General features: G+C 45.1%; 1 protein-coding gene across 1 annotated transcript in view; it reads right to left on the reverse strand.

Annotated features, from left to right (window-relative positions):
- The window catches only part of LOC119395344 (putative phospholipase B-like 2), a 157,662-nt gene that overhangs the window by 104,981 nt on the left and 36,734 nt on the right, over positions 1-15,947 (reverse strand). The window contains exons 3-4 of the mRNA XM_049417353.1: positions 8,635-8,881; positions 1,596-1,673 (exon numbers count right to left, since the gene is read on the reverse strand). Of these exons, the coding sequence (XP_049273310.1) occupies positions 1,596-1,673; positions 8,635-8,881 (325 nt within the window). The remainder of the gene's footprint in view (positions 1-1,595; positions 1,674-8,634; positions 8,882-15,947) is intronic.

A 15,947-nucleotide genomic window follows, 5' to 3' on the forward strand; every position in this document is an offset into this window, starting at 1 on the left:
CGTGTGATAATTCGGAGCGACGATCTCAATAGCATTACATGCCAGCATGTCGTTAAACAGTTGTGCGTGACTTACACCGGCGGAGTTCCAAGTACCGCAAGAAGAAATGTCTTTGTGGCGGAGAGCTAACAGTCGTTTAGGAAAGCTTCCAGGTAGGACTGCACAATCTATTTACGTCTCTCATCACGTCTTCGCAATGCATTGAACGTTGGTCTAAAACCCAGAGAATGTGCAGTTCTTGAGTTTGACAGTGGCATTGGCAAGACGCCTCAGCATCGACGCCTGGCTGGGGGAAAGGCGCGCGGGCATCGACAGCGCGCGTGGGTGGGCGGCGAAAGAAGGCGAGTCCGGCGTAACGGGAAAATCACCAGACGCGGATGGAATTCTGAGCAGTGCGGACGCATTTCGCCTTTAAGACGACCAACCATTCGCGTTGACTAAATTGTTTGTTCGCGTTTGCCACCGGACTGCTTATTTTTGTGGACAGAATAGGAGCCCCTGTCATGTCCACAACGTTTGTTCCTGTTCTGTGTTCTTAGTAGCCAGCATGGCCCACGCTTGGGGTCTCCATGTGCCTCCTCGTCGCTGCTCGAACCGGCGTCGATTTCAGAATCGCTGCTTTGCAGAGGCTGAGCGAAAATGATTCGCGATGTCGGGAATCCCAGGGATTCCCGATACCTCAGTGTTTTTAAGGAGAGAACTTCAGCGCAAATCAAGACGGACCGCAAAGAATAGAAGAGATAAGCACTGGCGCTTGTCAAGCACTGGTGCTTGTGTCTACTATTTTTTGTGGTCCATCTTGATTTGCGCTGAAGTTCTCTTCTTAAACGCTATGTACCAACTAGGCCCAACAAAAATTTTACTCAGTGTTTCCTTCACTTGTATACACTGATGACAGCGGCGACGACGATGGTGGTGACGACGACATGACTACACACATGCGCGCCTAACAGACGAAATGCCAGCTGAAACTCCAGTCACCGTCTTCTGTGGCCACGTTATCAGATGAGGGTCGAAACCGACACGTGGACGCAAAAAACGTGACATGCGGAAAGTTGACGTCATTGCTCCTTTAAGAGTTGATACAGGATATGAAAAGGTGAGGTTAGCTGATGGATCTGAGAAAACTGATTTGATATCGATGAGAGCACAACGATGGAAATTTTCTGCTCACTCAACACCTAGCTCTCGTTCTCAATACTGCGAGAAATATGCGATGAGAGCACAACACGTACAAGGGTGCAAACCATCTGCTGATCCTCTCTAAAGGTACGGTGCGAGCGACCGTGGGCGACATCGCCCAGTCGTTCAATTCCCGCATTTAGTGCCGGACGCACGCAGCTCCCTTCTGGCTCCTATTTCCATGCGCATTTCGCGCAACGAAAGAAGGCGGGCGCTTTTGCTCTCTGCTTGAGTCGCGACCGTCGGAAGCGCTCGCCCACTTTAATCGGCACATAGAACATATACGACACACAGGGCGATGTTATCGACTTGGACTTTATATATAACATTACGGCGACGGCGAAAGTGCGCATTGAGTGTCCATATATTTGTTATCGCACTAAAATCACTTACAGTGCTCGTGTTACAGTCACCAGCTCATGCGTGTAGTCTAGCGTTTCGTTCTCGAAGACATCGCTCAGTCCCGACAGCTGTCTCATCATCAGGTGCGCCTGAAATAGAAACGTGAGAAAGGTGCCGTGTCGTCGTATTAGGATTTCAGTTCCGATTATCTTTATCGTTTGAGCAGTGCTTGCAAGAGTAATACAACAAAGCTGCGCCTAAAGTGATTTTCTGTCGTTTTCATGACGTAAAGCAGTCATAAGGAAATCGGACCTTGTTTCACCTAAATATTTGTATTATTTTTTACTGTCCCCTGTTTTTTGTAACTCCGATTGTATAATAAACTCCGAAAGTACAGTATTAGAGCAAATTGTGCGCACTTTCTGACTTTTAACGAGAAATAAGTCGCGCTGAAACCGGAACAGCGGTACAGTGACACAATGGTAAGGCGAATCACCGTACAAGTATAATGAAAATAATTGTCAGAAAATAGCGATTTTTCTTTGATATTTGTTATTTCTGTATTGCTACTTTTGTTCTTTTGGTGTCGCTTCAGAGATTTTCTAATCTGTCGCTTCACTTAACCGTGAAAAAGTGCCTCGACGAGCGGGGGCCAACTTCAAATGTCTTTTTCATCAGAAGTGTTTGCACATTGGCTAATAAAGTGTTCAACTTTGCGTTTGGATGGTACGCCCCATAACTTTTCTTACAAATACCTTATCGTTAAAGGGACACTAAGGAGAAACAATGAATCGGCTTAGATCGATAAATTGTGGCCTGAGAACTTTAATGTCGTTAATTTCGCCATCATAGGTTTATTAATAGAGGAGAAAATCAGGTTCAAAGTTTCATTTTTAAATTTCGCTCCGAAATCTCCCCGTGTGACGTCAGGGATTTCTAAGTGTATTTACCGTATTTTGGCGGCATTGGCTAAAAAAATTACCTCAAACTTGGTAAAGTTAAGTCTATGGCCCCCTCAGAGGACAATGTACTTCATTTTTACCGATTAGGAACTACGTAGTCCCTGGTAGGCGCCGTAAAAACATGTGACGTCACGGTGAGTAGTGCGGAAATTTCAAGATGGCGTCGCCACCCACATTTTGCTTTTGCGTGTTTTCTCGATTACTAAGCGTCTTCTCGCAGCAAGCGTGCTGTTTTTGGTACTGTGAAAGGGTACTTTGCTAATATGAGAAAAATCGCTTTGCTCTTTAGTGTCCCTTTAAGAACTTTCCTGTGAATGCCGTTCCTAGTGTGCCTATACCCCGAACAACAAAAAGAGTAAGCCAGCTTCACGTTAGTGGTGCCGAGCCTTAAGGAAGTACGGAGCTGGGCGGCCTTCTTTGTGTCCTTTTATTTTTCTATTTCTTTCTTCCTCTCTTTCTTTTTCTCTCACCTTTCTTTTTTTCTGTCTCTTTTGTCTCTGTTTATTTGTATTTCTCTTTATGTGTTTCTATCTCTTTCCTGCCTTTTTTTTCTCTTTGTCTCTTTCTCGCTTCCTCTTTCTTTCTATATCTTTCTCTCCTTTTGTTTGATTCTATAGTTGTCCCTTTATTTTTATGCTATGTTTTACTCTGTGCTCTCCTCTTTTTCCTCCTCCTCATCCTCCCTCACTTCCCTTTCGCACCCCCTTGCTATACTATACTATGCAAGGCTATGCTATGCTCTCCTCGCGTGCCTGGACAGCCAAGTGGTTACGATGCTCACCTTCGGATCGCATGTACGCGGGCTTCAAAGCCGCCTCGCCAAGGTATTTTTTCGGCAATAATTTCTCTCTTTCTATCGCTTCCCTTCTCCTAGCACTAGTTGTCTCCCCATCAAAGTTATTGCATTCCATGCCGGACAAAGCGGCGCACGTTTTCTGGGAGCGAAGCAGAAGATGAAGAAGAGGACGAAGAGATCGCGTGATGGTTCATGATGAGGGCAGTTTTTCGTTTCCTCTGCACGACGCTCCGCTTAAAGGCTCCGCTGTTAAAAAGCAAAAAAAAATTACACATCATCTCCCCCTACGGGCAACCTAGTGGGATGTGAAAGCATCGCAGGGGGTGCGCATCGAGTTTCCGTTTCTCTTATGTGACTTATGAGACGGTGGTTGTCGAGGCGTTTGAATTACCGCTTGCCGACGCTAACCTTTACGTTCGGCTTCTCGAGCCTTCCTCTGCTCCGCGGCGGTGGCGCTGCCGCTGCAACTAGCGCCGACGTTGACGTTGTTCATGGCGTTTCGCACACTGTTGCACAGAAAAAGAATGACGGAAGCACAGCGAACGCTCGCTTTCGCAACTTCGAGATTCGCTTGCCGGCGTTGCCGTTTACGTTCAGCTTCGCGAGCGTCCATAGCGCCGTTGCGAAGAAGAGTTATTATATACGAGCGCACAGCTGTGGCGCCGCATTATATACGAGCGCACAGGTGTGGCGGAGAGAGAGAAATGTGAGAGGAGAAACGAAGCGGAGGCAGCGCTCACGCCACCTCCTCCCACCTCCTCGCGCTCACGCGAGGAAAGGGGGGAGAGTTGGTGCATGTGCAGTATGGGTGCGGACGCCGCAGAATTGACGCTGCACTGAGCATAAAATGCTTTCGCATCTAAAATATTTGCAGGGTGTCATTCCTGCATCGTATTAGCAGGTGGGCGCTTTGACATGCGCACACCTGCTACGGGAGCCGAGAAAACCCTACGATCTTTATAAAAGCATGTATCCCTGTTCCCTCTTCGCGCAACAGTATATAAAGATGTTGAAAAAAAGACAACGCGGTTCACTCTCTTGTTGCTGTTTCACTTCGGCGACTGAGATGCCGATATGAATCCAGCTGCAAACCATTACTTGGATTGGTACTCATTACCAGTATTGGCGCGCGTGTTTTATTAAATGCGAAGCATTTCTTAGCGAACCTTTGGCGCTTTGAACGTTTCTATCTACGTATCTATCTATCTTTCTATCTAACTATCTAGCCGCCTACGTCTGGGTGCTCTCATGATCGTCTCCTTAACTTGGTGTCGACGAAAATTGGCATGGGAGGGTAAGAGGATTTGACGAATATGACTGTCGGGTCATGACATGAATAACCTGAAAATACTGTCGCGTACGTCGTCAAACCCTTTCCTTCAGACACGTGTGGGACATACCGGTATACCACGAACCATGGTATACTGGTATGCGCCACAGGTGATTGACAGTTTATATCTACCCAGGGACGGCGAGAACAGACATTGGTAATTTAAATGCGAGAGCGAAAGGAAAAACCGACATCGGCAGCGTTGACCCGACGAATGGCAAGAATTACAATTAGGCGCCCAGCAGGAATCGAACCCAAGCATTCTATGTGGCAATCAGGTATTCTACCACAGACCCACGCCAGATCTATGAACTGGTTTGAAAAAAAAAAACAGCCCACACAGGCGTAATGGCGGTGCAACGTCAATTGTGGTTGTGATGCTGGCTATCTAATTTTACAAGAAAGCAATAAACACTACATATGTACTCCTACGATAGAGGCGTCATATCAGATTAACGTCTGTGGTTTCAGTGTTGGCTTGGCTCTTATAGCAGTCTAATAAAGATTACATTTGTATCTCTATGATTGAGGAACCTATAATGCAGCATTGCTCGACCCCGGAGGAATATATTAAATAAAGTTACGTATGATATTCAATAGATTGCACCACAATGTGCACATAGTTTCGATAATACTGGCGTATGTACACTAACGTGAGGGCTGACGTTACGTCGCACCGTAAGTTGCCCTTTAAACGCCAGTGTTGTCGACGCGCCTGGTAAGCGCCACGATGTACACACAGCTACTACACTCACAAGAACACGTCGATCCACCTCGTAACGCTTGGCTCAAAGCCATAAAATACAGCATACAAGTACTCGCCGAGTGCTTCGCATGAAACCGATTCTCACGACACGTGGGATCTGCCCAATTATTTTGTTGTATTCGGTTTTCACCCGCGAATACTGTAAGCAACGCTCGGCGCAGACCGCCGTGGGAGAAGCTTCGCGATTGTTTGAGATCATTGCGTTAAGATGGCGCGCAGGGCACGAGCACTAAACTTTATTCGAGCCCTTACGCGAGCGTAAGGGCTCTTACGCAAGCGATAACACTGGAAGGTTAGATGACTGATGTACAAAAGGCGACGCGTTCCACCGATGACCAGATTACCGACGGCCGACGCTCTGTTCACCGCTATCAGTGTACAGAGTGAAGTGCTTGTACTTTAACATTTAATTTTCCGGGCACATGTTCGCCCAAAATAACGAGTTGCGTATTTCTCAGTCTTGCTACAGCCTTCTCTACCGTCACAACTACGTGACATTTTGCGGAGGTACTGCTCGTTCATGTTCCGAACGCCCTCGCCAAGTCGTGAACCCAGCCCAAATCGCGCAGAAGACATCGCCGCCAACACCGAAGAGGGAGTGCTACAAAGAAGAGGAGACAGGCAAAGCGGACAACTCTAGCAATATGCTGAACGCAAGTTAGAAGCTGAAGGACGCTCTGCCAAAATAACTGGACGAGGCTACAAAGAGCAGCTAACTGCAGCAATATCCTAATCAACGAAAGAGACAGGAGTAAAGACGCCGTTGCGATGCCGTTCGGCAAGGACGTTCCAGTGCAGGCTACAAAGAAGAAGAGCGGGAAATCCATGCTCGTGATACTAGACAAAACGGGAGGAAAGAGTCTCACGGTTCTTTGATGCTTCCTCGCTGTTTCATGCTCGTCTCATTCAGCATATCGCTGCTGAAACCGCGCTTTTCCGTTTCACTATTCCCTTGGCGGTGTTTCACGCAGTTACACCGAACACAACGAGATAAGGATACGATGTAGCGCGTTATTAGTAGCAAACTGTTACGCATCATTTAGACATCTCGCAGAGCAGATTCTGCGTGGAACTTAGCAGCGAAGTTGTTTACCTGTAGTCCATGCAATCCCAAGATGGGGGGGAGGGGGGTCGTTACAAAATGTAGACAGAAATGCAGATGGCTAGAGGGCGAAGCGGGGGGAGCGTGTTTCTACCGGGAAAAGGAAAGTAGTGAAAAAGTGTGGTGGCGGCGATTCCCTCGTTGTTGTGTCGTGGCGCTACTCCAGTACAACGTTTGCCAATTTTCATATATACCATGTTAAGGAAACTACCACGGCAACACCCAGGCGTACATAGATAGATAGATAGATAGATAGATAGATAGATAGATAGATAGATAGATAGATAGATAGATAGATAGATAGATAGATAGATAGATAGATAGATAGATAGATAGATATTCAAGGTAGCTTTGGTTCGCCAAGTAACGCTTCACACTAAATGCACAAAGAACGTAGCTATGTTCCTTGCATTGTGGTAGATTTGGTGATTCATGACCTTAGGTTTACTGCGCAGGAAAACGCGCTTTTTTTGTCGTCATTGTTTTTCGTGTGAGCTTTAAACGTAATACTATTCGTTCCTAGTTAAAATATGGCCCTCTGACCGGATACCGCACGCTCGTTCAACAAAATCGCCCGGCCGTTGATCTCTGTCACTGATCTCGATGATATTTTGTTATTAGTATTATTACTTGTTCCTCTTTATGTTGTCTGCTTTGTAGCCCTTTCTTCCTTTTCTCATGCAGTGATTTTAGCAGGATGTTTTGGCGGTGCCAGGATACAGCTAAGTGGACAAAGGTGGAGAATGCTGTCAATTGCACAACGCAGATGTGTTTATCGCTGCGGCAATTTCCCCTTAAACACTACCTCCCACGTGGTGAATATGCATGACAATGAATATCTAGCGGCGTTGACTTGAACGTAAGCGTCTACAGCAAGATATGTTGCAGGAAAATTGCAAATGTCATTTTCTTCATTTTGTTTAGCAGTGTTTGCGCTACCACGCAGCTATGTCTTCAAGTCAACTACCATAGTCGCATTGAGATGAATATGTATGAAAATGAAATATCAGTGTGTACTGTAGACATGAGAGAATAACATGCGCTACGTGAGTGATAGACTTTTGGCAACCTTGGCAAACTAAGTAGAGAACCGTGAGAATATGTCCGAGAGAAATCTAGCCCCCGCATTCAGAAACGCTCCTTGACTTGAACTTGCCACCGGCTCAAGGGAGCGCGTATGAAACGCGTTTCTGCTGCCTTGGCACCGCCCAAAGGCAGCGCGTTCGAAACGCGTTGAAGGCGGCGGCAAGTCAAGTTCAAGTCAAGGAGCGTTTCTGAATACGGGAATTAAAGCTATCTTAAATCTTAAAGATAACGGCAATGAATACGTAATGTTTGGTTCCCACTGAAATTAGTTAAATAAAAAAAAACGAATCCTGGTGACATGTGCATGTCGAGAAACCAATATCAAGTCACAGTAACGAGCATCGACCGCAGTAAAATGATAAGGATCGGTTGTCCGCTATAAAATATCGAATAGAAATAGAAAGATTGGGAAATTACCTTAAAAGTATTTGCAAAGAAAGGTTATAAGAGACTGCAGTGGTTGGACCTCATTTCTTGCAACAATAAGCAGACGCTGATAAAGTAGAGGAGTGCAGTTGAAGGCTGTGGTTCAATATCGAGACCTGATGCATAGTAGTATAAAGGCCGGCCAAGCTAACTTTGTGGCAAGGAACAATCGGTGCAGTTAACTTGTGAGCAGTTGAAGAGAGTCGCTAATAAATTCAAAAGCACAGAAGACGATCATTTTAACATTGTCCGTCAACCAGAGGCCGATTAGACGTTGAAAGACAATTTGGAGAAAGGTAGCAAGCAGAAATGTTACAACTCCGATATCGTACGGAAGAGCATAGAACGCAAAGGTATGTTATGTTTTCATTATTTTATAAAGTCATATGAGCTACGTTATGAAAGCCTATCTATCTATCTATCTATCTATCTATCTATCTATCTATCTATCTATCTATCTATCTATCTATCTATCTATCTATCTATCTATCTATCTATCTATCTATCTATCTATCTATCTATCTATCTATCTATCTATCTATCTATCTATCTATCTATCTATCTATCTATCTATCTATCTATCTATCTATCTATCTATCTATCTATCTATCTATCTATCTGATAATCTTGACTTGTTCATACCACGTTCCAGTAGGGGTCGCTTCCCTTGAACTTGTGCTGTTGCTCACGCGTGTACACGAGGTTTTTGGTAAGGAACTCGTTGACCCGGCTGCAGTATTCGGTCTGGTTATTGCAGTAGGGTAAGAACAGGTTTGCCCACTGGTTCTCCATCAGCTGTCGTGTGAGGTAGGCCTCAAGGGCCCCAGCCGCGTACGCTTGCTGCTCGTCTTCCACGTACGGGTTGGACTCGATTTGTAGGTACGACCAACTGCAGTGAAGAAATGACATGAAAGGCAGTACCGAGCTTGGCTCGTTTGCAGAAGTCCATCTATATTTCATTATTTTGCTGGCAAACACATCTGGAACGCACACCCACTTGCATGTGCAAGGCGTTTCTAACAAAGCTTTTGGTTAATAAGTGACATTTGCCATTGGCCGAAATATTGCTAATAGTAGTGTATCATTATGATTGGCCAATCTTTCTTTTTGCAAATAATCCTAGCGTAGAGAGTGGTCAAATAAAAATGGAGATTAAGAAACTCACTGAAATTGAGCAGTATAATTGACAGTAGTATTTCGTTTTGAAAATGTCCCACTAAAGCGCAATTATTAATATTACTTTCAGTATATAGCTTCTGTGCATCCGCTGAGCTTAAAAATGGCGTGCCACCAAAAACCAAAGACCCGCTGCAATGTGTCAGCGGATGTGGTGGTGTGCTCCGCTGATACGAGTTCGCATCTTGGATTGCTATCCGTGACGACCACATTTTGATAAAAGTGGAGTGCATAAACGGATGTGTAGTAGATAGATAGAAGTGACGGTAAAATTATAAGCCCGAAATGATGAAAACCCTTTTGTCATAATCTGTCATCTAATTATCTGTTTGATGTATCTACCTACTGTCGATGCTTCCGTAGTTTCAGCTCATTATCTTAGAGGCTCCTGGAGGGGGTATTATACAAGGGGTGATTATAAGATAATTGATGTAAACATACGAAATAAGAAAATCCGCCCAGAATCTCATTCGGAAGTTGTCTAAGTGATCCGTAAGCGTAATGTTTTGTTCTAGGTTAAAGCCTCCCCTAAACGGTTCCTGACGGCATCGGCGTCAGGAACCGTCTTTCATACGTCTTTCAGCGTCTTTCATACTTCTAGCGCTGGTCAGCGTTTCAAACGGCTCCCTCGCACATGCATCCCCCGAAACACGTGTCTCACCTGAATGTTTCACTGAGTTTGAATTTTACTGATGTGTACTATCCTAAAATGTCGATTTTACATGTCCACTTGCACAGGACTTATTAAACCACCACGAAATTCAACGAAGCCTTCGCAGGAAATTTTTTTCATATGGTTTAGATATGGTCATATTCCGCAAGCATGAGTGTGTAGCCCACTGGTCAAGACACTCCCTTCAGAACGCGGGGGCGCGGAATGAAACTCAGGCTCGTCAAAGAACATTTGTTGTGTTTTGTTCATGAATTTCTTTAAGACACTGATCGTCCCACGTGACAGAGGAACAGGCGGGCAGTTTTTTCGTTGTGTCGTCATAGAAATGCTTACGCATTAAATAAAATGTTCACAATACAATTAGATAATTAATTTAAAGTGTTATTTGTACATTTAAGTAAGCTTTATTATACTTGGTGAGGTTGAATGTGTTCTGTCAGACGTTGCCAAAATAAACAAGGTCAGGCGGTAGCAGCGATTTCTTTAGGAAGGCCACTCCAGTTTGTGGGAATTCGAGGAAAGAATGAAGATGACGCGAGACTTGGTGCTTAAGGCGGTCGATGAAGTTGGCTGAAAAAGAATTTGGGGTAGAGTGACCGGCAACAAAAGCGGCGAAGTTAGACGAGGAGTGAAGCCCCACACCCAGACGTTAGTGACGTGACGCTAATTTCATATGAATAAATCTGCCGCGCGATAATTAACTAGCTCTAGGACTTCTGCACAACATGCTTGGTGGGGACACCAGAAAGATTATGCGTATTGCAAGTTTTTTCCATTCATTGCGATGCATTTCCGATAGGTTTTGAATTTCAACACAACTGCTTCATATATTAGATTCGCTTACGTTTGGAAAGTTTATCGTGAAACGTTAAATCCGACATGCTAAATGGGAAAACTCAGGCAACAAAGTAGATGAAAAATTTTGCAGATTAGAAGCGAGGCCATCACGTCCTGCGACATTTCTGTAAGTTGTCTTCGTAGATAAAATTTGTAACGTATGCTTTCGACTAGATGACATGGGGTGCTTAAGGATACCAAGTTTCTTAACCCTGTTCGTTCTTGTTGAGGAAACGACAGAGGTATTATTGATGGCTAACATGTCTAATTGAGACTAACATGTCTAAATTATTCCCAATAAAACCATGCATTTAAAAACGAAAGTTTGCAAAAATAAGCGCAGCCGTCATTTCAGAGTCTACGAATATGTCATAACTCAACCAATGTGCGTGCATATGCTGTTACGATAGCATCTATGGAGATTTACACATATCCGTTTCCCCTTGAAGCTCTGTTTACCTTTTTATTTCCCCGCATCACACGCACACGACTGCTTTACTAAATTCTGAAATTATTCTCTATCGCTCATATACGATAGAATAGGTTACGGTACAGGGCAAATTATAAATCAAGTGTGAAGGCTACAGCTGATTCAGTGAGCTCCGTATATTTTAATAATTGTTGGGGTTTACGTCGTAGTCGAGGGACGCCGCTACGACGTAAGCCCCATATGAGAGACGCCGTAGTGGAGGGCTCCAGAAATTACGTCCACCTAGGGTTCTTAAGCGTGCCCCTAAATTTGCTGGGGGGTTCTTGAACGTGCACCTACAGCATTTCACCTCCATCGAAATTCGGCCACCGCGGCCGCATTTCGACTTTGGGTTCAGCAGTCAATCACCATAACCAAAAGACTACCGCGGCGGGTGATCTTTATTAAATGCGAAGCATTTCTTAGCGAACCTCTGGCACTTTGAGCGTTTCTATCTACGTATCTATCTATCTATCTATCTATCTATCTATCTATCTATCTATCTATCTATCTAGCCGCCTACGTCTGGGTGCTCTCATAATCGCCTCCTTAACTTGGTGTAGACCAAAATTTGCATGGGAGGGTAAGAGGATTTGACGAATATGACTGCCGGGTCATGAAATGAATAACGTTAAAATCCTGTCGCGTACGTCGTCAAACACTTTCCACTAGTCACGTGTGGCACATACCCGTTTACCACGGGCCGCGGTGTACGGGTATGCGCCACAGGTGATTGACAGTTTATATCTACCTAGGAACGGCGAGAACATTGGTAACTTACATGCTAGAGCGTTAAGGAAAACCAACATCGGCAGCGTTGACTCAACGAATCGAAAGAATGAAAATTAAGATCGCAGCAGGAATCGAACACAAGCATTCTGCGTGGCAATCAGGTATTCTACCACTGAGCCACGCCAGGTCTATAAACTGGTTTGGTAAAACAGCCTACACAGGCGTAATAGCGGTGACAGTCAATTGTGGTTGTGGTGCTGGCTATCTAATTTTACAAGAAAGCAATGAACACTACATGATACTCCTACGATGGCTACTCCCACGATACAGGCGTCATATCAGATCAACATCTGTAGTTCCAGTGTTGGCTCCGCTTTTAGAGCAGTCTAATAAAGATTACGTTTGTATTCTATGATTCAGCAAGCTATATTGAAGCATTGCTCGAGCCCGGAGGAATACATTAAAGAATGTTACATATGATATACACATCACCGCACCGTAAAGTGCACTTCGTCCACCAGAACGACGCAGTGGCCTCTTTATTTCTTACGAGGCTGGGCGATGGCCTCATGCTGACCGAGGATGATGCCAGATTGATTGACAGCCGCTTTGTAGACTAGGCTACGTAGGACACATACGCTCAGGTAGTGTACGAATACGACAAACACCATCCATTGATGTTGGTCTACGTAGCACTATCCAGGCCTACCAGCCTCGACGGCCTATACCTCACCAACGCGAAGGGTGGCTTCAGGTTCCGACATGTCGCCGGCTCTGTCGACAGACAATCTGTCGATGAAATGACCGAGGCATCCACGAATTCCAACAGCTCTACTATACCACATACTTCACCACACATGGACCCCTCGTCCCCACGATCACGACCGGATCCTATAACAAGTCATGACCAGCTGCTGGTGCTCACTGATCACGGTGATGACGCCCTTGTTCAAGAACTGTCAAGAACTTCTTGCACACATGCACACCGGTTCGTAAAACGTGTGTGAGTCCTCGGGACATGTATAAGCACTACATATCAGCTTACCGCTTCTGGTGTTGGTAATACCCACGTTGCCAGTGGCAGCGTTACCCAACCGTAAACAAGTGGTTATGTAACACATATGCGGCTCTTCAACATATATATGTGTGCGTATAAAATTTATACAAATCTTTAGCGTCATTTTGTAACGTGCCGCTCAGTAAAAAATTAGGCCACAGTCACCTACCAGCCGCATGCTTCGCATAACATCGACTCCCACGGTACGTGGGATCTGCCGAATTTTTCATTTTAAGGACTTCGTTCATGAATACGTGGCGCACCAAGTAGTTATGCTGCATTTGGGCGATTGACTTCTACAGCCTTACAAAGAAATGACTGCGCCCGTCAGGGGGGCTACTGTGAAGTTTATTCCATTTGCATACACAAGAGGAAGCCGGCGCTAAAGGCTGAAGAAGGCCTCAGCTACCTTGAACAGTTTGACAAAAATATCAGAAAACATATAAGAAAACATAACATTATAAATAGAAAATCAGCTGCGCTTGGATGCAGATTCAGGGCTTATAATGAAAACAAGGGTATACAAAACAAACAGGAATCAAGGAAATGTTCCTAAGTTTATTTTTTAAACAATTTCGGTGAAACATGAAGATCAGCATTTGTTGAGACTTTACCGTAACTATTTCAAAATTTAATTACTGCTTGCCAAGGTAGTAGAGATTTTAGAGACCTGGTGTACTTGTTTTCGAAAATAGTATGTATCATTAGACATTGGATTGTTTTTACTGAGTAATTTATTAGTTTTAATAAGCTGCATCAAACAAAAAACGTAGATCTGATTTGCCTTAAGTAAATCATAACTGCGAAACGTCAGCATCGTATGATGATGATTAGTGGGGTTTTGTGGCGCGAGGGCCATGGGTGGCCAACGAGAGCCACGTCTTTTGGGTATATGGAGTGAAAGCTATGAACTTCTTCCAAAAACGGAATAGTGACTGATGTTTATAAACCGGTTTCCTACCGATGAACGTTGATGGGTGAAATGGTATTTGTTGTCGGTAGTGTAATGGAAAGTGTTGTTTTCTAAGCGTGCCCAATTCTTTACATTGGATTAAAATGTGAAGCACGGTAAGTGGTTCACCACTCTCTCGCACATGGGTGAATCACCACCGGAATGAAGGTATGAGTGTGTACTGTGTGTGTGACCTGTTCTTAGCCTTGTAAGTGTTACTTCTGTGCGGCGTAACTTTGATACTGCGGCCAATTACCAGGGTGCAGCTTGGTAACGTGCAGTTTATTTTGTGTGCGCCTAGCCCATGTGCGCTGCCAAAACGCCTTGAACTCTCTTTGAGGAAGGGTTTTAGGTCTAGCGGAGGGATAGCTCTGAATATATTGGGACTATTTTCGTGGGCGGATGCTGCTAGCCGGTCCGCCAATACGTTGCCTTGGATCTCGCGGGGCCCTGGCACCCATCACACTAATGGTACATTCGACTGGTCGTTTGAGAGCGCTCTGACTGTGTTTGAAACTGTTGAATTCAACAGCTTTAAACCTTTTCAACGAGAACAAGCATGTATGCAATTCATCTTTCTCCTTCCCGATTATGTTTTGACCCGATAATGTTAGTAGCAATGGTTAGTTGCTATTTTACACACTTTTTTCAGCGCCTTCGGAGCGCTCGAAAACGACCAGTCGAATGTACCATAAGACATGCTGTTTGAGTGCGCAGACCGTGCAAAGGAGTGAGTAGACGGAGACAAGGACAGGGTTTTTGTGCTTTTTCAGACTTTTGAGAGCTTTTACGATGCTTAGAGAATGGGTGTATACAACTGCATTTTCTAGTTTAAATTCTGACACTGAAAACATCGGCGAGGGTTTGGGATGTATGGTCTCATAGGGGTCTTTGTGTAGCCAGTTTCAATGCTTTGTGGAAGTTCACTGGTGGCAAATGTAAGTATCAAGTGTTTGGTTGGGATTTCCTGAATGTTTTCTTCGGATGACAATTTGTTCTACATTTGTGAAATTCTAGTGCTTCCACCCTACGAGGAGTTCGGTGTCGGATAGGTCAAGGAGATCTGTGTCTGATACGATTCCACTGGTGTAGCTCATGGATCGGTGGGGTGTTACAGTGATGGGAATGTTGACGAAAGTTACGAGGTTCTTTAGTTTATCAAGCTGTATCTTGTCGCGTAGTTCAAGACAGAGGTCTCCACTGGCCATTTTTGTAACTTTATAGCTAGCACCTAGGGTGGCTGTCAGTGATTTTGGTACTAAGAAATGGGACACCATTTTAGCTGTTTTGTCAGACTTCTTACTGTGTACCACATGATAGTGGGGGAATAGGTCTATGTGTCGGCTGAGAAAGGTCAGTTCTTCATGACACAACTTCAAAGAGCTAAAAAACAGGGACAGACGAAAAAGAGTGGACACGACGAGCGCTAACTTGAAACTGAAATTTATTTCAAGAAAGATTGAAAAAAGGTAAACCCTATATAGCAATCAACGTGCCGCTTCAAAGCGTACGCGCTTTGAAGCGGCACGTTGATTTAGTAGTGGGAAATCTTTATGCATGATAGCGGAATGTGATTCAGTAGCGATGCGGCCACCCACCACGGAGCCCATCAATGGGACGCTACGAGATTTGCGATAGAGGAAAACATGCAGACGCCAGCCGTACACCGCTACCATAACCCCATGCACATTGCACAAGGCTAACCCAGGACGCCTACGAAAATTGGGAAATAACTGAAGGGAGAAGGAGACAGGACAGGTATGAAAGAAGATAGGAAAGGAAAGAACCTGATAGGGGGGGGGGGGATAGGAAAAGTCTACCGGCGATACCCCATGGGTGGGTCAGCAGAGGGGTGCCGTCTACGTGAAGCCGGGGCCAAAGGAGTGTGTTGCCCCTACCGGGGGGCCTAAAGATCCAATCACCCGGTGTCGGCGCAAGCCCCCGTATCCCCTTTTCCCCGGACATGGTTAAGCCACGAACGGCGAGGCGTGAGAGAGGGTCGAACCTCGCCCCCCCCCCCCCCCCTTGGCTTGGTCCGTGGTGAGGCCACTCACCAAAC

Source organism: Rhipicephalus sanguineus, chromosome 1, assembly GCF_013339695.2.
Source record: "Rhipicephalus sanguineus isolate Rsan-2018 chromosome 1, BIME_Rsan_1.4, whole genome shotgun sequence".
Lineage (NCBI taxonomy): Eukaryota > Metazoa > Arthropoda > Arachnida > Ixodida > Ixodidae > Rhipicephalus > Rhipicephalus sanguineus.